Genomic DNA, 23,361 nt, shown 5'->3' on the forward strand with positions numbered 1-23,361 from the left:
CCATCCGGTTTCCTGCAGCAGCTCAACCCTGCAGTCAAAGGATCTGAACATCTATGAATCTTTAAGCAGTGGCTTTGCCAGGAAACCCACGCATGGGTGCCCAGCCTCAGGAACACACAGAGGTGCAGGGAATTAAACTCTTCTGCTGATTCCCACTCTGCCCGAGAGCAATACATCCTGCAGCAGTGCTTCACGCTGCTGCCCGACTAATGCAGTTACTCATGGGCAAATGGCATGGAAGGGGGAGGAAAGTGCAGGGGAGCTGGTGGAAAGACAATTTGGGCCTAGATTGAGGCTAAAATTTCTGATTACAAAACAGAAGCCAAAAAGTCCTTCCTAAAGTTAGCATGGGAGATTTGGGGGGGTGGGGAAAGCAAACACCTGAACTTCCTCATGGCTTCTCTCAGAAGATCTTCGGTCCGTTTGCTCCTGGGATCATAGAAAAATAGTTATTTGTCCAAATTTCCGCTTCTTATAAGCATCCTTTTTGTGATTTAGTTCACTGAAGAGTTTCATCAGTGATTTGGACGAGGGGGTGCAAAGCAACCTGTTCAAGTTTGCTGATGACACTAAGATGTGGGGGGATGTGGGCACAATTGAGGGGAGCAACAGGCTACAGTTAGACCTAGATAGGTTACAGAGATGGGCGGAGGAGAATAGGATGGGGTTTAACACAGACAAGTGTAAGGTGATGCACCTGGGGAGGAACAATAGGCACCACACATACAGGCTGGGGAACTCCCCTCTTGTCAGCACGGAGGTGGAAAAGGATCTGGGAGTCATTATTGACTCCAAGATGAACATGGGTCGGCAATGTGGGGAGGCGGCTAGGAAGGCCAACTGCACCTTGTCGTGCATCCACAGATGCATCTCGAGCAGGTCCAAGGAGGTGATCCTCCCCCTCTATGCGGCACTGGTCAGGCCGCAGCTGGAGTACTGCGTCCAGTTCTGGGCGCCGCACTTTAAGAGGGATGTGGACAGCATGGAGAGGGTCCAGAGGAGGGCCACTCGTATGATCAAGGGACAGCAGGGTAGGTCCTATGAGGAAAGGTTGCGGGACCTGAACCTGTTCAGCCTTCAAAAGAGAAGGCTGAGGGGGGATCTTGTGGCCTGTTATAAACTGGTTAGGGGGGATCAGCAGGCGCTGGGGGAGTCCCTGTTCCCCCGAGCGCCGCAAGGAGTGACCAGGAACAACGGTCACAAGCTGGCGGAGGGAAGGTTTAAGTTGGACATCAGGAGGCGCTACTTCACGGTCAGGGCGGCTAGGGTCTGGAACCAGCTTCCAAGTGAGGTGGTGCAGGCTCCCACCCTGGGGGTTTTTAAGAGGAGGTTGGATGACCACCTTACTGGGGTCATTTGACCCCAGTGCTCTTCCTGCCATGGCAGGGGGTCGGACTAGATGATCTGCTCAGGTCCCTTCCGACCCTAGAAACTATGAAACTATGAAACTGCTAAGCCAAGCTGGTCTTCTGCCATACTTGCTAGTCTTCTTGCACATCGGGATGGTTTGTTCCTGCACTCTGAGCAAGACCAGTGCCTTTTATCGTAAAAATCACAACCTCTCTTTATCTAGTGTTTTCCATCCTGAAGCACCTTATTAAACCTGAAGCCAGGAGGCAGATTTGCACAATTAAGGCATTCAAGTCTACATAACACACTGGAAATTCCTAGGCTCTGGTGCAGCCACCTCTAGGGTGGAACGCTTCACCTCTTGCATGGCTGAAGAAAGAAGAACATGGGGAGCAGGCAGCTGAATGTGCAAAAGGAGATCAGGTGGACAACAGCCCACAGCTTGTGTACAAAGTGTCAAGAGATTGTTCATTCCCACAGCTCGGGGGGAGGAATGGTATTTTCATTCCCCCGACTCAAGCTGAAACTGAATTGGAGGAAAGTGCATGTCTTGCTCAGAGATCTCACATTCAAATGCAACTCAACCATTGTTTCATTCAGTAGACACAGCAGGAATATAGTTCAGGGTGAGAGGCTTGGAGCAGTAACTGCACACTACCTTCTGAGTGGCTCTCAAGCTCTCTTCAAATGAAGGACCTGGATTTTTACATCACTTGGAAACTAGCCCTGAGTTCCCTCAGCTCAGAGGATTCCTCTGCACAATTCCTCAGGCCCTTTTGGATATCTCTGAGCTGGCCCTATCTGGACCTCTCCTCCCTGCCTTGAAAGTCTTCCATTTTAGGATGAGAGATGCCTGGTGCAAACAACAAGGAGAGGGAGTGGGATTAGCTCAAGGTGCCAGTGAGGAGAGATTTTTGAGGAGGTATTTGGCGGCAAGCAACAGGGTCCAGAGAAAATGCCCCCCATCTTGCATCTTATCAAGACCAGGTGGGTGCCTGCTACCACAGCTGCTAACAAGGAAGTGTAAGAGGGGAGCAGTAGCTGAGAGAGGGAGACAGGGTCAAACAAGTGGAGGAAGCTGCAGCTGACTCCATCCAGATGTGGGGCACAGGTGAGCTTGCCCTTTCCCACTCTGTGACTCATTGTGATGACTTTGCTTTCTCCAAGTACATCATTCTCCCCACTTTACCAAAGTTTTGTTGGCTTGCACTACACAAAAGGCCCTTGTTCTCCAGACAGCCCAAAGGGACCTGCATCAAAAACTCAAACCCAAAGCTCTCATTACTTCGGGATATTTTATTAATTCAGAAGATGGAATGGAATGTAACAAGCCTGGGTCAATTCACGTGGCTGCATCTGCTTGCTGCTTGAATTCATACCTGGAGCCACAGCTTAAGTTCAGTGAGCCCTTGCTAGCAATACAGAGCCTGTGACACACAGGTGAGGTGTTCAGTCCACTCAGCAGGGAGCAGTGGTGCAACATTACTGCAGTGCAGAGAGTGTTTCAGTGAGGACCGACAGGGTAAGGCAGCTGAGCTCCAGGAGCAAAAGAAGCCACCCGCCATTTGCTTTTGTTCGCATTCATCAAGTCAGGGAGTCTGAGTTCAGTATATGAAAGATGGAACTGATCCCCACAAGAACCTTTATTCCTCACTGACAAAGCAGCCATTGGAGTGAGTGAATGGTGCCATCTCCTTACCGCATCTTGGAAGCAGAAATAAGGCCTCCAAGGAAATATCCATGGACACTTCCCACCTGCTGCTCACACAGGTCATCCCCAGGTGTCATTGTCACTCTATGGAAAAGCAGGTGAATGAGCACTTCTCTGGCATCCAAAAACATGCTAAAAACATGACTCTTAAAGGAGCCATCCAGTTAGTTCAGTACCTGACTTGCATGAAGTCAAAAGCATTCCAGACCCAGCTGGGAAAAGGTCTCCCAAATATAAAAGCAGAGTAAAAACTAAACTCCTTTAAGCCAGAAATTCAACTCTGGTTTTATGTGCTTCCAGTCTGGGAGACGAACTGCTTCTGAAGGCAGGTACAGGTGTGGTACTGAGGCCCAGGGAGTCTCTCCCCCGCAGGCTGGCTCCCCGCGTGATGAGGTCAGCGTAGCCCTCCTTGTGGGAGAAGGCATAGCTGGACCGCCGCTGCATGGAGCCCCTCTGGAAGTGTGCGCGCAGTTCTACCATGTCCCTTTCCAGCCGCATATCCTTCATGCGAATCTGATGCAAGAGGAGGAAAGAGGGATAAAGAGGAGAAACTTCAGGACCCCCACTGGATCTCATCCGAAGATCAGCCAGAAGGCCTCAGAGCACACAGGGACAGCCCCCAGGCTTGAGAGCTGGAAGCTGTCCTGGTGGTTAAGGCCCCAAACTGAGACAGGGGCTTCAGTGCCCACCTTGGCCCCAGCCCAGGGACACAACACCTTGTGTGTGACACCAATGTAGCTGCTCTTTACACTGGAATAAAGAAGTGGACAGACAGTTCCCCTTCCCCTGGGGAATTTTGCTCAATCCACTGCAGATTTACCCCTGAAAGAGTCAAAGGTACAACCACATTGGTGTAAGTGCCATGTGTCTGCAGTCTTATCCCAGGAAAGCCATTTGCTCCATGCCAACTAGCTATTATCAGTTGCCTGCCACATCATGACAAGGTGCAGTAGTAGCAGCCTACTGGCTCTTTGGGGCAGGGACTCTCACGGTGCACACATGCAGATCCCAACATGATAGGCCTCTGATCATAACTGGGATCTCCTGGTGCTACTGTCATACATAGAAAAGACTCCCCCCGAAACCGGGTCCTCATTCCCCTACTGATTCTAGAGAGAATTAAGCAGGGACCACTGTGTGATCTCAGAGACTCCCTGGGCCAGCTTAGCTAAGCTGCACAGAAGCAAATGGGCTAACAGTGGAGGAGCTGACATCTGCACTTGAGTCCAGACGTCCCCTAACATCAACAGGTGGGGCTAGTGCCTTGCCTCCCAGTGGCTGCAGACACCTGCCTGCAGCCCATTCCTTTGCCAGCTGCAGAACAGCTGAATCCATAAGGGAATGGTTTGCTGGGCTCAGCAGCAAGTTACTACCAATTAGACACCCCGTGCCAGGAGTTCAAGCCCCAGCAGGACCAGCTCAGTTCTCCTCCTGCCCGGGAGGCCTGCATAATGACTGTCCCCTGTAGTTCTGGTGAGAGGAAGAAGTTACCCCAAAATGCTGCTCCTGCGTACATGACAGCTGCATTCCTGGGCTCCTGACCTAAGCAAACCTCACACTGACCTCAGGGGGAGCTTAGTAAGTCTGGGTCACTGGACTGGGCCCCATTTTTGGACACTTTGGAAATTAAAACACCTTACAGAGGCATGCACTTTCATTCCCTGCACCACTGCTCTCTGCCACTGAGACCACCAGCACAAACAGTGTCAAGACCCCTGCAAGGATAGCTGTTCCAGGGTGGCACCATCCAGTAATCAGGCTCTGGAACGTTGGCCATGACACTGAATTGGGACCCGTGCTGCTGTGGATTAAAATAGGGAAGACGACCTGCCCCTGGCAATGAGGCAATGACTGAAGGGTGGATATTCCTGTTTCCCAGGTATTTCAGGGATGAAATAGATTCACTGGCCATGTTCTCATGGCAATGTTTCCATGCTCCACAAAGGCTCGCTCTTGATTAGGAAGCAGAGCAGCCATTCCTGCATAGTGCTGTGGTGTACAAATTAGCACTGCTGGGTGATGGGCACTAGCAATTAGCCCACCCCATCACGCTGTGTCTGAAGTCAAAGTTGCCCAGAACAATACATCTGCCATGTGGACATGGCTACTACATCTGCTCTGGGGACACCTGGTGTTCCTGAAACAGTCAAACAAAAAAAGCCCTCAGATGAAGATACACAGTCCTGCTGAAGACCTCTGGTGCATTATACTGGCAATGCAGGAAAACACAGGGTCACTTCCTAGTGACCACAGGATATGCATGCGACTAGCCTCCAGTCCAGACCTGGGCCTCAGATGCTGACTGATGATGCTTCAGAGAAGCCCACATTGTGTACCTGTTCCAATGCCGACTGGTGCATGTGCTGAGATGCCTGACAACAGGTCCTTACAACAGAGACCATAGGCTCAGGAGGGTTTCCCAGCCTGCCTGCCAGAGCAGCACTCACCTGATGAATGGTGCTCTTGCCCATGATCACACGAACGAAGCGGAAGGTGAGGGAGGGGATGGTGTTCGCTACCACAGAGAGCAGGATAATAAGCAGGACATATGGATCGGTCAGCGCATTCTTGCTGGCATCTGCCCAGAGAGAAGTCACACCACAGGTCATTCACACGGGGCAAAAGAACAGACAAAGGCAAGGGAGCAATGACACAGGGCCCCTCCACGTGTCAGAGACCTCGTCCCAGGCTAACTGCAGCACCCGGTGATATCCTGGCTCACGTGCCATGTCTGCCCTCCCCACAAATCATACATCCCCAGCATAACTCATAGGATGAACAGGGGAGGGCTGCATCAGTGACTCAAGGACTGAGCTAGGAGTTGCAGGCCAAGGCCAGAGGGACTTTGATCCAGGTCCACCAGATTATACTGAGTGGGAACTTCCCCCATAATATTTATTATAGCCCTGGGGAATTTTCTACTGCTGCACAGGGTTCCCATAGCCTTGACTGCACCAGAGGGAAGACAGCAGCTCAGTGTAAATGGGGCAGCAACGGGGAAGAGCTCCTCCATTGTGGAATAACCTCAGAGCTCGTTACCTGGAAAGCGGAAGATGGACGGGGCCTCCTTGAAGGCCTGGAAGTTCTGCGTTAGGTAGGAAAAGACACAGAAGAGCAGCAGGCTGCCTGCAACAGTCAGGAATGACAGGACTGTCCAGAACTTAATGTCCAGGATGACCTGTCCAAGAAGAAGCAGAGCATGAAGCTTTCTGAGGTCCCAGGCAGCTTTGTGGCATGTTTTCCTGGGCTGGAACCAGCAGCTTGGACTCACCATCCTGCTCGACCAAGGCTGGAGGCAGGTAGTGAACATAGAAGAGTCCTGTCTAGCCTACAACCCAGCAAGTGAGATTTTTCGCCTCGGGGCTTGGCTCTGGTCTCTATGTTCTCATGACATTTGCTACTGATTTCAAAGGGAGCAGGTAGGTCAATGCTGAGGTCCCAGGGAAAAACTCACCCACTGCTGCAAAACAGGCCAGTCCATTTGGTGGTAACACGAACACTGTGCAAAAGCCAATGAGAAATGGGTGCCCCACAACACCGGCACCAAGGGCAGCACCATTATCTTCAGTTAAACGGCTCTCGCTAGGCCAATTGGGCCCCTGAAGCTCAGTTCCTGCAGGCACAAGCCATGTGCACTCAAAAGTACACAGCCACTAGTGGCCAGACCAGAATGGGTCACATTCACCCTGGTGCAAGCCCACTGCCTCCAGTACAGTTATATCCATTTAGCCCTGTTATACCTAGAAGCTGGGGTTCTGTTCAGCCCAGCAACTTTCACACTAGCTCAAAAGGCGCCACTCAAGGTCCTGTATTTGCTGAGGCTTTGCCCCTGAAGAAAGTGAAGTGGGCCCAACTTATACCATCCTTTCCTGCAGCACTATACACATGGGCATTCCCGCCCCCTTTGGCAAGTTAGAAGGACCCAGCTCACCTCAATGATGACCGACAGTAAAGCAGAGGTGGCCACTGTCACAGCAAAGGACTCATAATCACCCACAACTTTGCTCCCAACTTTGTCCTCAAAGGCCCACAGGGCGATGTAGAAGCTCCCCAGGGAGGTGGCTGTGCCATGGAGAAGAGTCAAGCAGAAGACCCGGTAGTTGAAGAACTCATCCCTCTGGCCCATTCTGTAGAGTTCAGGGAACTGTAGGCTCTTCTTAGCACTCACATCCTGCCAAATGGCAAGACAGGAGGCAGCTGAGTATCATACTCCCATCCCCAGCAAGAGCAGGTAGCCAGAGAGGAGATCCCAGCATCCACGCACATGATCTGTGGCCTTGGGATCCTGGCGCACTGCAGCACCAGCAATGTGCATGCAATCTGCATCAAATGTTCAATTGCAGCAAACAGCTCCAAATGCAATTATACCCCAGGCCACAGCAATTGGAGAATGGCCCAGCCAAGGAAAAGGTGTGGCACAGTTCCTGCGCCCATGTCTGGGGCTCGGCTGTAATTTTGGGGATGGGGGCAGGTCCAAATGTGTTCAGGGAAGTAATATGCACAACTGGACCCAGAGCTAGGGGTGGGTATTTGACCAGTCAAAGGTTGGTCAACTGACCAGTCAAATATTGGTCAAAAATTATAAAAAATTGCCAATAGGTCCAAAGAATACACAGAAAAACACAAATTTTCCATTAAGCAATGTGTTAAAACCAATTTTTAAAAAAAAATCAGATTTCTATCAAGAAAACTACAAAAAAAATAGGGTTTCTTTTTGTAAAATTGCTATAATCTTTGACCAGTCAGAAATATGCAGTTAATTGACCAGTCAATGGACAATAGTTGACTGGCCAATTGATCGGCTTCCCAACCCAAAGCAGAGCATCTGAAAGGGATACAGCCAGACCTGAAGAGATACAAATCCTACACAGCATCTTGTGGAAGAAAAGGTGGCATGTCAGACAGAAGCAGAGGCTGCACTCAACTAACATCTCCTGGGAGACTGACTGTCCAGAGAGGCAAGGATTTCTTAGAGTGAAATCTTTTATTGGACCAGCTATGTAGTTAGTCCAGATGTGCCTGGCTGTGCTTGGCTTCCTGTGATCAAAGACCTGATGAGGAACGCCTTGTATTTGAAAGCTTCGCTAACTTTATTGGACCAACTATGTCGTTTGGATAAAAGATACCACCCTAAGAAATCCTTGCCTCCGGCATAATTTCTGAACCATCACAGGTACAACACCATTCTTACACTTGCTTTTCTAAAGCAAACTGCCAAAGGAAAAGATCTAGATTTGCACCGAGATAACAGATCCGCCCAAGACCAAAATAGGGGGTTCCAAAACCAAGTGAGTTTTTTCCTGCTTTGTATTTTTAAGGTTTAAGGATATCTGGTTTTGTTGGAAGTCTCCAGGAGGACCCAGAGTGCGAAAAGGAAGAGCTCTTAGCATTTTATAGGAGCAGGTGACAGTGGGTACGTGTCTACATTAGACGCTTCATGCATAGAAGACTAATTCTACTGTGCATTACCGCAGCGGGCAAAGCCTATGCTAATGCGCTCATGTGCAGATTTAGTCTAATGTGCAGTAGCATTGCAAAAAAAAAAATGTTCATCTGTGCTAATGCACAGTAGCACCAATTACAGCGCATTAAGTTAGTACCTGTCATTACAGGTGCATAAATGAACATGTAGACCTGCTCACTGAAGTGTTTAACATGAAGAGCCTTCCTCCCACTATGTGCCACGTGCTTGAGCTGAACAACCTGGTAACCAAAGAGCATCAAACAGCCAGGGTGGGATTTGCAGATGTCCAAACATTAGGGAAGGCAGACTGAGGCCAGCACTACAGTTTCTGAAAATCCCAGGTTCTAACTACAGTTCTCTCCCCCAGCAGTCAATAAGTCAATCAATCAATCAACCAACCAGTGAGTCAATCAAGCTTAGTTTTCTTGGCTCTGGTACTATTTGTTCCTCATGCATCTAAAAAGTAGCTCAGGAAACAGGAAAGTTAAGCCTGTGAGTTTTGAATGGGAAAAACAAGCAGAAACAACCATATGTTTTTAGCGGCGCAGGAGGGGAGCAAGGAATAAGATATAGTCCAAGGCATAAATTCAAATAGGAAATATTGTAAAACATGTTTAAAAAAATTAAAGAGATAACTAGGCCCTCTCACCCTCCGATAGCCCTTCTGTGAAATATATCCTGGGGAATTATATGGGAGTTCCCAATAAAGGGGGCGGGGTGTGCTGGGAACTCGATCCCACAATTCCCTTTATGTCCTAACAGTGTCCTATAACGCCTGTCCCGAAGTATGCTGCTGCTGTGAATCTCTGGGATATAATCGGCAGAGGCTGTTGGGGCCAGTTTGGTATAGCAGAGCACTAGGTGTGGAAAGACAAAAAATACAGGTATTTTTAACATGACCAGATAAAGTCAGGTTGAATGTTCCCAGCTAGTGCAAAGCAAAATAGCTTTGTTGAACTCAAGAGGTAGTGATGTCGATTCACCTTGGCTAAGAATCTGGCCCTGCAGCAAACTCATCCATTCAATGCAAACCACAAGCAAGATAAATGCCTTCTGAGCCCTGCGGGCAAGCTACAGGGTTGTCCCTACCCATGCATAGGGAGAGAGGGGCACTTTACCTGTTCCAGCAGTCCCATGGAGAGCACAGGGTAGGCAGTGTAGAACACGTTGTAGAGTGCAAGGAACCATCCCTCATACAAAGGCTAAAGGGGGGAGGAGAAAGGGAAAACGGTCAATGTAATGTAGATATAAGCAGACGGATGCTTTGAAAAAACTAAAAGAGGGGTGCAAGCAGGGCACAGTAAGATGGATTGAAAAGGATCTGATCTAATGCCCAGTGAAATCCATGCCAAGTGTCAGTGGACTCTGGATCAGACCAAGAGTGCCTGCAGCCCTGCAGGCTCTGAACCAGCCACAGATCCATTAAAACCACAGGCTTTTAATCATCGAAACCATTAAACGGTGGAGGCAGCAGGACCAGCAGCCCCTGGGTTCTTTGATTCAATATTGGTTTCTGTTTATTTCATACTGTTTCTACATTTTTAATTTCCAGTTTGCCGCAGACTTTTTCCCCCCCACAAAAAGCAGAACTGCCTTGTACAAGCCAGCAGTGGGGAGATGGTAGTTCTGGTACCTGGAAAAGTTTAAGAAACAGTTTGGTTTTGTGGGAAAAATACCTTATCTGGATCAAAATGAATAATGTTGGCACGTAAACAGTAATTGTTAGGTTTCAGAGGCAATACATGGTGAAATTCATGTTCAGAGCTCTTGTTTTAAGCTCTCTGCAGACTCAGACAGATGTGGCTGCAAGAAGCAGCCCTTGCTGAAATTTGGAAGGTTTCTCCTTATTTTCATGAGAGGGTGAAAATTAACTCAAGGTGTTTCAAAGATGACTCATGACTCTGAGTGTCCACATTGAAACCCCTTAAAGGAGCCTGAGTTTCACAGGCAGAGTGCTCAGTCCTATCTGAAAATCTAAGCACTGTAAGGTGTTGCCAAGCAGAACCCATAATTGCTTTTGCAGAGAGGGGCCACTGTAGCTTGGGTCTCCCTATGGTGAGCCCCGCAAAAGCTCAAGATACTGGAGAAAACCTTGTATTGTTTTTCAATACAACTGAGATTCCCCTTGAAAACTTCTAGTGTGAAATGGCTGCTGCAACACATTGCAGGGCTACAAAACTACCCAAAGCCCCTGGGCATAACCTGTGCCCATCTGGAAAGGACTGAGGGGAAGTCCCCTGCCTTTTACACAGCAGCTTTTACCCAGATGGTCTTTTTCACTGCTCCCATATAAACCGGAGCTGTTACCCTCAACTACCCTTGATGGATGCTCAAACAATTGCCTTCCAGGTTTCAGTCTAGCCTCCCCTAAGATGGAAGCAGGGGTAACCCACCCCAGCGATAACATGCAAGTGTCCTGCTACATCAAAGCTGGACAGCACCAGACATTGGGCAGTGTGTTAAGAGGGCAGGGACACAGGAAACCGTGGCAGTTATTAGGACGCGACACTGACAGATTTACCTGGGCCGTAAAGCCATTGTAGAAAGCAAACCAGATCTGCGACATCAAGCCAGAGAAGGTCTTGTAGAAGAAGTAGCGGAGGAACTTGCAGACGCGCAGGTAGGACCAGCGGCCATGAACGAGCAGGAGCCGCTGCAGGAAGCGGAACTGCGCCAAGGCGTAGTCACTGCACTGGACAGCTTGCATCCCCTCCTGCCCACTAATGCCTACCCCAATGTCAGCGGCTGAGGGAAGGGAGAGAGCAGAGGAAGTATGGGTCTCGTGGAGGAACATCAAAACAAGCCAGGGTGACTTTGGGCCAGCTCACGCAGGATTTGATGACATCAGCAACCTTTTGGCAGGCATGCCACAAATTATCCCTGGACCCTCCCCAAGTGCCACTTTGATCCCGTCCCCCTGCCTGCCCTGTTCTGCTTTCTGCTCCTTGCCCTGTGCTCTCTGTCCAATCTGCCACTCTGCTCCCTCTCCTATCTGCCATTGTGCTGCCTGTCCCCTCCCTGATCTGATGCATGCCACACACAAAAGCTGCCTATGCCACTGGTGGCTGGCCACCTCTAAACTAGGTGTTCTATCTTATATGGGTCTGTTCCAAGACTTAGAGGTGAGGAATAAAAGGCAACAAAGAGGGAAGGCCAGTCCCCTGGAGAGGTGACAGATTCACCACAGAGGTATCACATACTAAGAAGCAAATGTGCAGCCCCTCTCTCTTGCTAGTGTGTAACAGTGTTAGTGTGATGGTTGGTCTATCAAAGGGTAACAGTTTCCTACTGCAACCGGCCACCAGAATTCACCTTTGGCCTCAGTGGCAGCAGTCTGTGCTAGGTTATAGAAGACTGCAGGCTCTAGCCCTGCTGTGACCCAAGCAAAAGTTTGTTGCAGAGGCTAAAGGAGATGGCAGGACCCAATACGGAGGAGGTTTACCTTATGCGTGCACATCACTCTTTCAGCTCATAAAATCCCCTTCCCTCACACTAAGCCTCACTTTTGATCATGTTGACGTCGTTGGCTCCATCCCCGATGGCCAGTGTGATGGCATTCTTGTGCTTCTTCACCAGCTGCACAATGAGGGATTTCTGTTTGGGGGTGACCCTGCAGCAGATCACTGCCTGGCAGCTGGTGGCCAGGTTCATGAAGGCTTTCTCCAACAAGCTCTCCTGCTCCTGTTGCACCTCCACTTTGCAGCACAGCATCCTCTTCCAGAAGTTTTCCTTCTTCTTCTTCACCACCTCCCCTGTGCGGAGGATTTTATCCTTCAGGGAGAGCAGAGGTACAGGAGAAGACCTCAGACTAATGACTCACCAGGAGAAAGGCAGGGACAGGAAGCTTTAACCTTCCATCCCAGACCAATGCCACTTGACTGACTGGGAAGGGAAGGATAATTATGTGGTTAAGGCAAAGCACTGAGTACCAGGACCCCTAGTCTGGAGTCTCAGCTCTTACCCAGGTTCCCTCTATGCAGAGGAGAGGAGGGGGAGGCTAAGAACTGCCTTACCAGAAAATCCCCAGTGATGATTAAGGCTGTGTTCCCACGACGAAAGGTATCCAGTGGCTGCTGGACAAAGCTGGCACTACACAGGGGTTCCCCACTGCTGCTGAGGTTGTTGTTGCTCACCCAGTAGGCACTGAGCATCTCACTGTGCAAGAAGAGCATGATGGAGCAGGGAGCAAAGACAAGCCATCACATGGAGCAGGTGTTGTGATTACACATGCTAAGCCCGCAGCTCAAAGCCAGCAGCATGGGGAAGAAACTGGCAGTTACTATTGTGCCATGAAGTGGGAAGGGAGGCAATAGCTGTAGTTTCAAGGAGCATGGTGCCTACTTCTCCAGAATTAGCCTGCTTGGTGCTCTCAGTGGAAGAGACCAACACAGGACTCAATTGCCAAGGAGAGGGTCCCACTGAGGCGGGCTGTCTGGAGGGCTTTAGGTTTAATAGCCTGTTGCTGTCCTTGGTCATGTTCTGTAGAGGAAGAAAGGCTGTAGGTGAGGGCTGAATAGCAGGGCAGTGGTGAGCACAGGGAAAGCCCAAGGCTTGGAGTAGCAGCAGCTGAGGTTTGGGACTGAGTAGGGGCAAAGCAAAGCTAAAGGAACAGGAGCACGGGTCCAGATTGAGGAGCATGAGGAGGTGGGTCAGGGAGGCCCAGGGCTGGGAGGGCAGGGAAAGGCCCCCCTGGCAGAACTATGTCCAGCCAAGTTGCCCAGCTTGTTTTTGCTTGTGTGTCAAAAAACACTGATGCCTCTCACCTGCCCCATCTGATCAGTCACTATGAGCAAGAAAGAAACCCGCGCATCTGCCCCGCACCTGATCTCCTCCTCCTCCAGGATCAGCATGTCATCTGAGAGCAGCCGGCATGCAAAGCCAATGTTCATCGCCGTCTCTGCAACAGGTATCATGAAGCGGACACTTCAGCTGGACTGCCCAAGTGACTGGGTCAATGCCTTCCAGACCATAACTGTCTCAACTCATGTCTAGTCCCTGCTGCCCAGAGACCTAGTACGGGCCAGTGCGCACCTCATGAGGAGCAGTGGCTTGAAACAAGGGTCCTGGTCTAGCTGTGGTCACTGATGTGCTGTATAATATTGGGCAGGTTGCTTCCCCTGCCTCAGTTTCCCCATTTGTAAAATTAAAAGCCAATGATTCCCTCCCTTCCTTTCTGCAAAGTGCTCAGTACTACTGAACTACAAAGAGACCAGCAAAACTAAAGAGATTCAGTGGGGAGACCCCAGTCTCCTCCCTTGCAGGCTAAGGTCCATTCTTCTCTGGTCCCAGATAGACAAAGGGTTTTATCCTGAGAGGAATCCAGAGCTTTGCATGGATGAGAGCCCTTGGGCTACATACACTGTACCTTGCTTATCTCCGGTCAGCACCCACACCTTAATGTTGCCTTTTTTTAGCAGCTGGATGGTCTCAGGGACCCCATCTTGTAATTTATCTTCAATGGCTGTGGCTCCAAGTAGCTGAAGAACAAGGAGAGTAGATGGACCTGAGCAGCCAGCATGGCAGAAGGCAGGGCAGGGTGGGAAAGAGACTGGTATCCAAGGATGGGGCTTGCACCCTGATCCATCCACCCAGCAGTGCTGTCTTGTCACTATTCTGCTTGCTGGTCCTTTGGGCTCCAGGCCAAGTGGGCAGCAGCTGAAAGTGATTCCCACCTCATTGTCAGCCAGGGGCCCCAACATGATATGAGTTGGTGAGTTCTCAGCTCAATCCCCAGTGGGCACATGTCCAAGTCACATGACCAACCATGCCAACTGGCCTCTTTGTGGGCACTCTCAGCAGATTAGGGATAGGCAGCAGTTCACCAGACACTTTTATGTCCCAGCCCTGTGCTGGTATCACTGCGCCAAGCTGCAGCACCAGACATTCACGTAGTCACTCCAGGGCAAGACTCTGCACCAGCCGTGTTATCTGGCCTTGTGGCTCTGACCCAGTCACAGACCCCCTCTCTACCCATGTCCATATTAGCCCTCTGCTGAGTTCCCAAGCCTCAGTAACCCTGATCCTACCTTGAGATCCTTCTCAATCTCCTCATACACCTTGTCCAGCTCTTGAGCACGGTTCTCCAGCATGATACTGGCCTTACGGTGCTTCTTGCTCCATTCAGTGTAGTCCTTCTCCTTCACCTCCTTGCTGGCCAAACACAGCGTCCTTAAAGTCTCTTCCGCAAAGCTCTGCAGAGGGGGACAGCACAGAGGTTAGTTAGCCGACAGCACCTCCCGTCTCTGTCCCAAGCACTGACCTCCTACATTCCCCCTGAAGGTGTACAAGGAAGGCGCATGCCTCCTTTTGATGCAAGTACCCCATGCAGTTCTTCATTTCCTTTTACCCCCTGGGGCAGGGGGAGGGTGCAGTAGCTGCTCAGGGTGAACCAGGATCCAGCTCTAGGGAAGTAGGATCCCATGCCTAGGCCACGTTGGCTGCATCAAAACTGGGGTGCCACAGGGAGGGGAAGATCAAGCCAAATCAGGTCACACAGAAACAGACAGGTACAGCAACAGTTGCTGCCAGCCTTGCCCACCCAAGGGCTCATCTGGGACTCACATCAAGCGCCTTCTCAGTGATCTTCTCATTGGCTCCATTCTCATGCAGTCTTGTCAGGATCACCATGTCTGCCCCCTTCGAGTACAATCGGATCTTCCCGTTGGGATCCCGCACTGTGGGAAGCAGGCCTGCTTAGCCAGAGTGCTATTCATCCCCACGTGCCTCCCCTGCAACTGAGGGAGCTGCAGATAATGTAGAAGGCTTGGGAGCAACTAGTGCTTTCTTCAGGGGACTAGACTGCGACATCATTTGCACCACTGGAAATGCAGGGACTTCACTAGAGTCACTCCTGATCTAGACCAGGCTGAGTGAGCGGAGGATCAGGCCTCAGAGACTACCATGCCCCTCCAGAACTCCCAAGTCTTCCTCCTCCACCTGCCCACCCCCTCACTGGTGCAGCCCATTTCTGGCCCTCTCAGCCCTTAGAGGGCCAGGTTTGCGTTAAGATGTCAGAAGCAATCAGAAAAGCAAACAGAGACTTCTGGGGCTGATTGCCAGTTGCACCTGAACCTTATGAATCTATTCGCACCAGTGCAATGTTGGCTGGCAACACAACTAACTCGTAAAGACCACCATGGCTTTGTGTGCACTAATGTGTCAGGGATGCTGTCCTCAACCAGCAATTAATTTGCCCATGCCAGGGTCTGTTTCAGCCCCATCTCTGCTCACCCAGTATTGACATCCTCTTGCGGACGCTATTGAAGTCCAGCATAGCCAGCACTTGGTAGGTCCTCTTCACCCCCAGCTCACTAACGGTGATGGTGTCTTGTGTCCGGGAGAGGAAGACATACCCGAGGTTCCGGGCAGCCATCACCAGGGCCTCTTCATCCGGGGAAGCGGCCTGATAAACTAGCTGGCCTGGGAAAGGAGATGGAAATGGAGTAAAGACAGATGAAGCTACTCTTGTTTGCTCAAAGAGCAGAGTAACATCTGCTTTAACCCCATCCACAACCAAAGAGTCTTGAAACTTAGTCTCAGCTGAACCACTTATCACCCTGCCAGTGTGCAACCACCTGCTTGGGTTCCTCAGAAGAATAAAGACACTTATGCTCAGCACCTTTGCTTCTCAGTGGAATATTTTTAAATAAACATTATAGTACATGCTTAGTTAATCCTGTGAATCATGTGTACAGCATGTCACAAACTGGGCTCCCTGTCCTAGCCCAAATTTGCTCCTTCTGCTGTTCTGCAAAACCCTTGAAAGCCTCTTGGTCCTCTCTACACGAGGCTTTAAGCCACTAATGTTGCCATCGGAGTAGGTGCACCAATGTAAAACCGCTGTGCTAAAGTGATTGGCATCAGTTTGCAGATGGAGAAAAGCAGGACTCCTGGGTTCTACGTTCAGATCTGGGAGAGAAGTACAGCTGTACAGCCCTTTGAACAGAGAAACTGTAACCATGAAAGATACTACTGTGAATATGGCTGGTACCAGGGCAATTCCTGGTGCAGAAGTGGACTGTGCCTTTCACCCCTGTGCCAAACACAGCAGAGAAGTGGCAGCAGCCAGGCTCATCAGAAAAAGAGGACGGGCTGGGGGTTCTACTTGTCTTAAGCAAAGCTTTTTTTTCCTTCTTAGCATCAAGTGCTTAGCATGGTAGCAGGACCTCACCTGGCAAGGCGAGATCACCTAGCTCCCCTCTGATACCCTGGAGATCAAACCATGCCTTTGCTTAATTATGTCATTAGGGTTAGGATTAGGACTCAGGTTAGTGCACTGAAAGTACTGATTTTCACAGATGCCTCCAATCTCAGGGTGGCTCTTCCTCCTGTTGTACTTTGCTGGGCATCAGTTGTGTGTATGTGAGTGTGAGAGTGCATGAGCATTTACACGTGTGCATACGTGCATGCAGATGGGGTGTTTTCAGTGTTTTTGATGTTTATCTCTGGTCTGTAGCAATCAGACGAGCATAGGCTAAGCCCCTCTGGCATTATAGCAAAGCCCAGGTTTCTTAATAAACCTCCCTCACACGTAAGGCAGCATTCCCCTTGGGACCTCTCATCCACAGGGAGGGTGTCTATCACATGTGACATTTCTGGAGACAGGAGAAGGGTGGAAGACAGAACCCCTGGGCTCTATTCCAAGGTCTGACAGGGAGTATGTATTAGTCGTTAGAGCAGGAGAACACTACTGAATTCATGCTTAGCCATAAGCCACTTCCCTTCTCTGTGCCGCAGTTTCCCCATCCGTAAAGCAGGGACAGTATCGACCTACCAGTACAATGGGCACCTGCACACGAGCAGTGAGGCTACTCTGATGCACTGTAATTACAGCATATCAGAGCAGATTCAATTAATTGAGTCTGCTGGTTTAACTAAAGCTCATTTGATGGGCAAATACATAAGACACTCTGGCCTCTCTAATTAGAGTGGCTCTTGAAGCTGCTCTAATTGAACCACCCCCGCACCGCATGTGTATAAATGCCCAATGTGATGTATATGAATCCTAAAGAAACATCATGATCCAGCCTATCCACAAATCCACCAAGTCATCCCCAGGATGACACACCCAACTGAGCTAAAGCCAGTGCCTGTTGCCATGCATGCAGTCTAACTCCATTTCCTTGCATCTGCAGTGTACCTGGCAGGGCAGAAAGCTTGGTGTTATGCATATCATTTGTCACTACCAGTATATCAGGCCCTTCCAGCACATAGCAATAAGAAAAAACACCTGACCACTGCTCAGGGGACACCAAGCAGAATAGTGTCAGCTCAACTTGTGGGTGGCACTTTAACTAGAACACCCTGCCCTTTAGAGTGTGTGGGCTGATAGATCCAAAGGCTCCTACTGAACCCATTTAATTCAGGTTTTGATGGAAGGCCATGGACTGACCCTGCCTATTTGGAAAGGACAGTCCTGCTGCAAGTTGGCAGTCTTATCCTTTGTCCTCTCCTTAAACTGTTCATCTAGTCTGACACACTTCAATGGAGTTAATGGCCCAGCAGAACATTGTGATGTCCAGCAGAACATTCCTCTCTCACAGGATCTCTGTTGGTGTCAATAGTTCTCCAACGGTACAAGGGGTGTTTCTGGGGAGGGAGGTATAAGGAGGCAAGGCTGAAGAGAGCTCCACTATACCAATTCGCCACAGGGGTAAGTCAGAGGAGCCCCTCAACTTCCCTACCTAAAGCTGGAGCCTTATGCAAAGACTCTGGAGGCTAGAACCATGTCCTTGATGGCCCTTCCTAATCCCTAGAGGGTTTGATGGGGCGGGGGGAGGGGGAATGGAGCTATGGTGAGATCAAAGAGTTTCATTGAGCTTTGCACTTAGCATTGTCATTTAGGCTAATACCAAGTGAGTGCAAAGCAGCAGTGGGTGCAGCAATAACTGACATTGCACTTCTCATTTGCACCACTGCCAGCATTTACACCAACCTGAGGTACTGGACCACACAAGGTGCTTGGACCAATTCATCTCCCTGATCTGGGCCTTGACTTCTGTGCAAATGGGGCAGCTTCCAGCCCCAGACAGACAACCCTTCATACACATCAGAAAAACACAGCCTTTCCCAGCAATGGATGGAGGCCAGACAATTTCTTAACCAACTCACTGTCTTTCTCCTCCACCATGACCGTGTGGCAAATGGCCAGCAGCCTCAGGAACTCTCTCACAACAGGGTCATCATCCCTCCGGACAGCTTCCAGAAGCAAAGGGTTGTAAAACTCCAGATTCTTGTCTGCATATGGGTTCCAGCTCAAACTTTCATCCTGTAAGAGGCATTGATCTCTGCATTAATAGGAGTGAGAAACCAAACCCAACTGTTAAGGTAACACTGTGGATTTTTGGGGAGCATTGGACCTGCAGCTTTAATCTGTGTCTCAGCAAAGCTGCTGACTACAAGGCAGAATGATACATATATTAAAAGTAATTGTGAATGCTTAGGCAAGTAGTTTTTTGACCATATAATAGTATTTAGTATATATATAATAGTATATATAGCTTTTATATATAAGATTTTGCTTATGAGTGCTTATGTTAAGTAACCACGTTAATTGTGTTAACCATTTTTCTGGAAAAAGCAGCAAATAAGTCTGTGCGCTGTAAACCAGCTACAGTGAGGAATAAGATAAGATACAGGGGCCCAAAAAGGTGGAGATGGTACAACCTGAGACAGAAAAACAGACTGGAATGTGGAAAACAACATGTAATTGGTAACAGAATCTGAGATGAACATATGCAAAAAGGTGAATGGTGATTGGTGAAGAAGCCTCCAGAAGCTTTCAGGTTTTGGTCAAATTCCACCCATTGACTAAAGAAGAGAAGTCAAGGTCTTAGACATGTGCTCTTAGCAGAAAGGCATGTAAATGAATGAAATGCGTAGGCAATTCCATGCCAATGAAGCAAACAGTAAACAGAGGTGGAACTTGAGATGGGAGGAAAAATGGGTGGAACAAAAGGAGGGACAGAGGTGGAATGAATGGTAATGAGCATAAATCAAAGTGTATAAATGTGAGAGAAAACTATTGTTCAGTGCAGGTCCCTGGTTTGCTGTTTTTTTGGGACCCTTGTCCAAAGCTGTCTCCATTCTGCATTAAAGCTGTTGTGAGCAATGTGTGCAAGTAGCGTTTGCTCCCTGCTTGCTCTGGCTAATGAGTAACAGGATCCATGAGCAATTGGATCGTCATCTCCCTAGTCATTGGGTGCTGCATGGAGTCGGGGTCTAACACCAACATGGCATGATCACTTACTCAACATATCTCAGCACCACAGGGAGCCCCTTCCCATGGAAGGGGAATCTACATTGGTTCCTTTTTCCCTTACTTCTTTGTCTCCTATCCTACCATCAGTTTCTCTGTATAATGGAACCTTCTAAGTCCGTGTTTGACCAGCACTTCTTTTTATATTAAGAGTCCATTATAAATAGCTTTTAATAAATTATTAATACACATTTTAATAAATGGCTAATCAATTGTTTTAGACTCCAACAGATAAATAGGTTGCTTATAACCAGGGCTTAAAACAATCTATTACTCCTAATACTACTCTTGCTTGTAACATGTAACATGCCTTTTAATAAAAGGAACCTTAATATAAAGCACTATGCTGATGCTAGTCCAATGATATTATTGAGGAGGTAATTACTGGTGATAGATGCATTCTCCAGTCACCTGCACATTGTCACCACTTACACAAGTGTAGGGGTGATATAAAAATATTATTTTTTTCTGTCTTGGTAGAATCTGATTCCCATTTTGCTATGACTGACAGCTGCAACCTAGAAGGTGACAATCAGGCTGTAACACCCAGACAGTCAGCACAGTATGGAGTACCTGATCCTGCCATGGGGGCAGAGGGCAGGGAGAGAAGTAAGCTCTGCCATGTGTTGTTGTACATAGTGTCCCTAATGCACAGAGACATTAAGGACTCAAGCTTGGGATTCTGGAGCCTGACAACTGCTCCACACACAGAAGTTGCAACTCTGAAGGTACAAAACTAAGCCAACATAGTTAAATTAATGCAACTGTGTATGTAAATGCTTCATGATGTTTACTACTGAGCGGAGAAAATGAAGGCTGGGTTTGAACCCAGGGATGACTCCATACACAATGTTGCACTAGCTTAGCTTGTTATACCTTCAGCTAAACCAGTGCAATTTTGAAGACCGGAATCTACTCTTCTTACAAGCTGGATTTTAATAGATTTATACCATGAGCCTAATTCTCCATTGTCTTTGCCAAGTGAGTACAAAGTAGGTGTGCTACCATTTCATATCCATGGCACACCAGTATAAATTACTTCACACAAAGCCAATGAGAATCAGCTGATGACTTGTGTTCTCATCCCCACCTGTGTAAAGCATTACCAGCACTGTATAAATGACATGCGACAAAATAAAGGTTTGACTCTGCTCCCACAGTACTCAAGAAGCCTTAGCCTCTGCCCTCAGATGGGAGCAGGGTCCTGTTCTATGCTTCCAGCAGATGAGCTGAGATAATTACTCACCAACAGTCTTCGTTTGCGGCCAGTGCCTGGACCTGCCAAAATAGTAAAAAATATATATATTTAATTAAGAGTTGGAAATGAATATTTTTAGTGGGAGATCAAGCCAAGGCTGCCCAAAGTGACCAATATGTCCACAACCAACTAGCTGGGTCAGCTGGGGTAGCATTGACAGAGCTCAACCTCACACCCTTAGGGTCATAGCAAGACCGCTTCACCACCCTGTCTCCACCCTCCAGCATGAGAAGCTGAGGTTCCAGCAAAACAGCTTCCTAACAATACATGGAATAATGGTATTTCTAGAACAGCACCTATAACAACTGGTAAGGACCACAAAGCACTTTCTTATTTATTAATTAGATTAAACAACACATCCCTGGTTGTATGGCAAGTGGTAGCAGAATAAGGAACAGAACCCAGTATCCTGCAGTACACAAGCATGCTATAAGCACAAAGTCAGCCTCATTCAAATTCAAAGAAACTCGCTTCTGATACGGTTACCATAGATGATCCCATTGATGCAGCATTTCTTGAACGTCATAATGTTCTGCGTCAAGGTGCCTGTTTTGTCTGAGAAGATGTATTCAATCTGGCCGAGCTGGTCATTGAGGCTAGTGCTCCTGGCTTTCGCTGGAGTATCTTTAGCAGGGTAATACATCTCCACATCCCAGTCAATAAAAAAGCTATTCACGAGATAGATGAATTCAAGCCTAGGGACCCAGGAGGGAGAGACACAACAGGACAGGAAAATTATTTTAGCCACAGAGGCGAGGGATCTGCCACTGGCATAGAGAAAAGAGGAGCAAATCTCCCCAGCTCTCTTTGTTCTAAGGCTCTGAACTTTCTGGACACAGATAAAGTGCAGGTCAAGAAGAGGCAGCTTTCCAAGACAGCTCAGCACACTGAGCTGAATGGATGTAGGGTGCAGAGCACCAACAGGAGGTACCAAATATTTGGCCTGAGGTTTTTTGGAAAACCTGGTCCTTAACAATGATATTCAAAGGTCTGGAGGTTCAGGTAGGGACCCAGAACTGATTCATACTAACCTAATCCAGTGGTCTTCACAGCTGGATGAGACTCTCAAACCCGCATGTAATCAAGAGACTTCCAGTCATCCCTACTGGACAGGCTGGAACTACCTCTCTCAGAGTTCTCCAGAGGGAGTTTATGTGCAAATGATAGCCAAGGTAGGACACTACAAAGCCTCCAGTCTCCAAGAAGGTTTAGAGCAGTCATCTGGGTATTGATCCTGGTTTGTATTCCTAAACAACCTATATCCCTATGTCCTATTCGGTTTAGTGTGAATAAGATATTGATCTCATGTCAGGGCAGAACCTAGTAACTGATTTCTATGAAGTGCTATGAATAGATAACGTGCTGAATATTAATTAGATTTTGGCTAACGGTCCTCCTCTTGGCCACCCTGCTGTATCCTTTGCCATCATCAGTCCATCTTCATGAACCTACCCCAAAATCCAAACAGCAGCATTTGCACTTCACCAGTAACTTTTGTCTGAGGACCTCAAAGCCAAATTATTGAAACTAATGGATTTAAGCAACACAACCCACCCACCGAGCTATATAAATATCACCCATCTTTGACAGATAAGAAAACAGGGGCACACATAAAAGTGTTGTGCTCAAAGTCACAGCAGGACAGGGCCAGGTATGGGAACTGAACCCAGGACTTCAGACTTTCAGTCTTCAGCTCTAAATGCCAGATACACGTGCTCTCTCGAGCTCTGGATGACAAAAAGTCATTCCACAGGAAGAAGGAGTAAAGAGACTGCAACAACGTACAAGCATCATAAACTCTATTCTGCTGCTCTTACGTGATATACATGGACATAGGTATGATGATGCTCAGCAAGATCATGAACCCCCAGAAGGTGAAGAAGGCCTGCTTGATAGGGCTTGTCTTGGCATAGAAAGTCGAGAGATAGCTATGATCCTGCCGGAACTTCTCAGCCCAGATTCCACAGGCAACAGCGAGGAAGAACGATGCAATCATCAGCACCAGGAAGACCTGAAGGGAAGAGACAGGGTGAGAGATCTGTGCCCCAGGGCAGTTTACAAGAGACCACCCAGAAATTGCCAGAGAGATTTCATAACCAACCAGCCTCGTTTCAGAGAGGCTGAAATTAGGCCTGTGTGCATTAAGAATTTTTACACTGGCATTCATACTCATGATGTTACTAGTGACAATAATGTCCTACAGCAGTATAAAGCAGCATAAACCCCCCTAAGGCAGATAGGCCCTTAGGTTTTGTCTACATGGAACAGTGTGAAGTTAAACCATTCTATTTCCAGGGGTAGCTCCTATAAAATAGTCTTGG

At 48.5% G+C, this 23,361-nt stretch overlaps 1 protein-coding gene across 1 annotated transcript in view; it reads right to left on the minus strand.

Moving 5' to 3' along the window:
• Nucleotides 1-2,635: 2,635 nt before the first annotated feature.
• ATP8B3 (ATPase phospholipid transporting 8B3) overlaps nt 2,636-23,361 on the minus strand; it is a 52,988-nt gene continuing 32,262 nt past the window's right edge. Inside the window, exons 12-28 of the mRNA XM_019513300.1 lie at nt 22,858-23,051; nt 21,527-21,735; nt 21,029-21,060; nt 18,636-18,792; nt 15,756-15,944; nt 15,087-15,199; nt 14,552-14,716; nt 13,891-14,002; nt 13,347-13,422; nt 12,539-12,680; nt 12,029-12,296; nt 11,047-11,270; nt 9,644-9,727; nt 6,993-7,232; nt 6,101-6,239; nt 5,509-5,639; nt 2,636-3,574 (exon numbers count right to left, since the gene is read on the minus strand). Of these exons, the coding sequence (XP_019368845.1) occupies nt 3,323-3,574; nt 5,509-5,639; nt 6,101-6,239; nt 6,993-7,232; nt 9,644-9,727; nt 11,047-11,270; nt 12,029-12,296; nt 12,539-12,680; nt 13,347-13,422; nt 13,891-14,002; nt 14,552-14,716; nt 15,087-15,199; nt 15,756-15,944; nt 18,636-18,792; nt 21,029-21,060; nt 21,527-21,735; nt 22,858-23,051 (2,727 nt within the window). The 3' untranslated portion in view covers nt 2,636-3,322. The remainder of the gene's footprint in view (nt 3,575-5,508; nt 5,640-6,100; nt 6,240-6,992; nt 7,233-9,643; nt 9,728-11,046; nt 11,271-12,028; nt 12,297-12,538; nt 12,681-13,346; nt 13,423-13,890; nt 14,003-14,551; nt 14,717-15,086; nt 15,200-15,755; nt 15,945-18,635; nt 18,793-21,028; nt 21,061-21,526; nt 21,736-22,857; nt 23,052-23,361) is intronic.

This window comes from Gavialis gangeticus, unplaced genomic scaffold, assembly GCF_001723915.1.
Source record: "Gavialis gangeticus isolate Ggan-Ray unplaced genomic scaffold, GavGan_comp1, whole genome shotgun sequence".
Classification (NCBI taxonomy): Eukaryota; Metazoa; Chordata; order Crocodylia; family Gavialidae; genus Gavialis; species Gavialis gangeticus.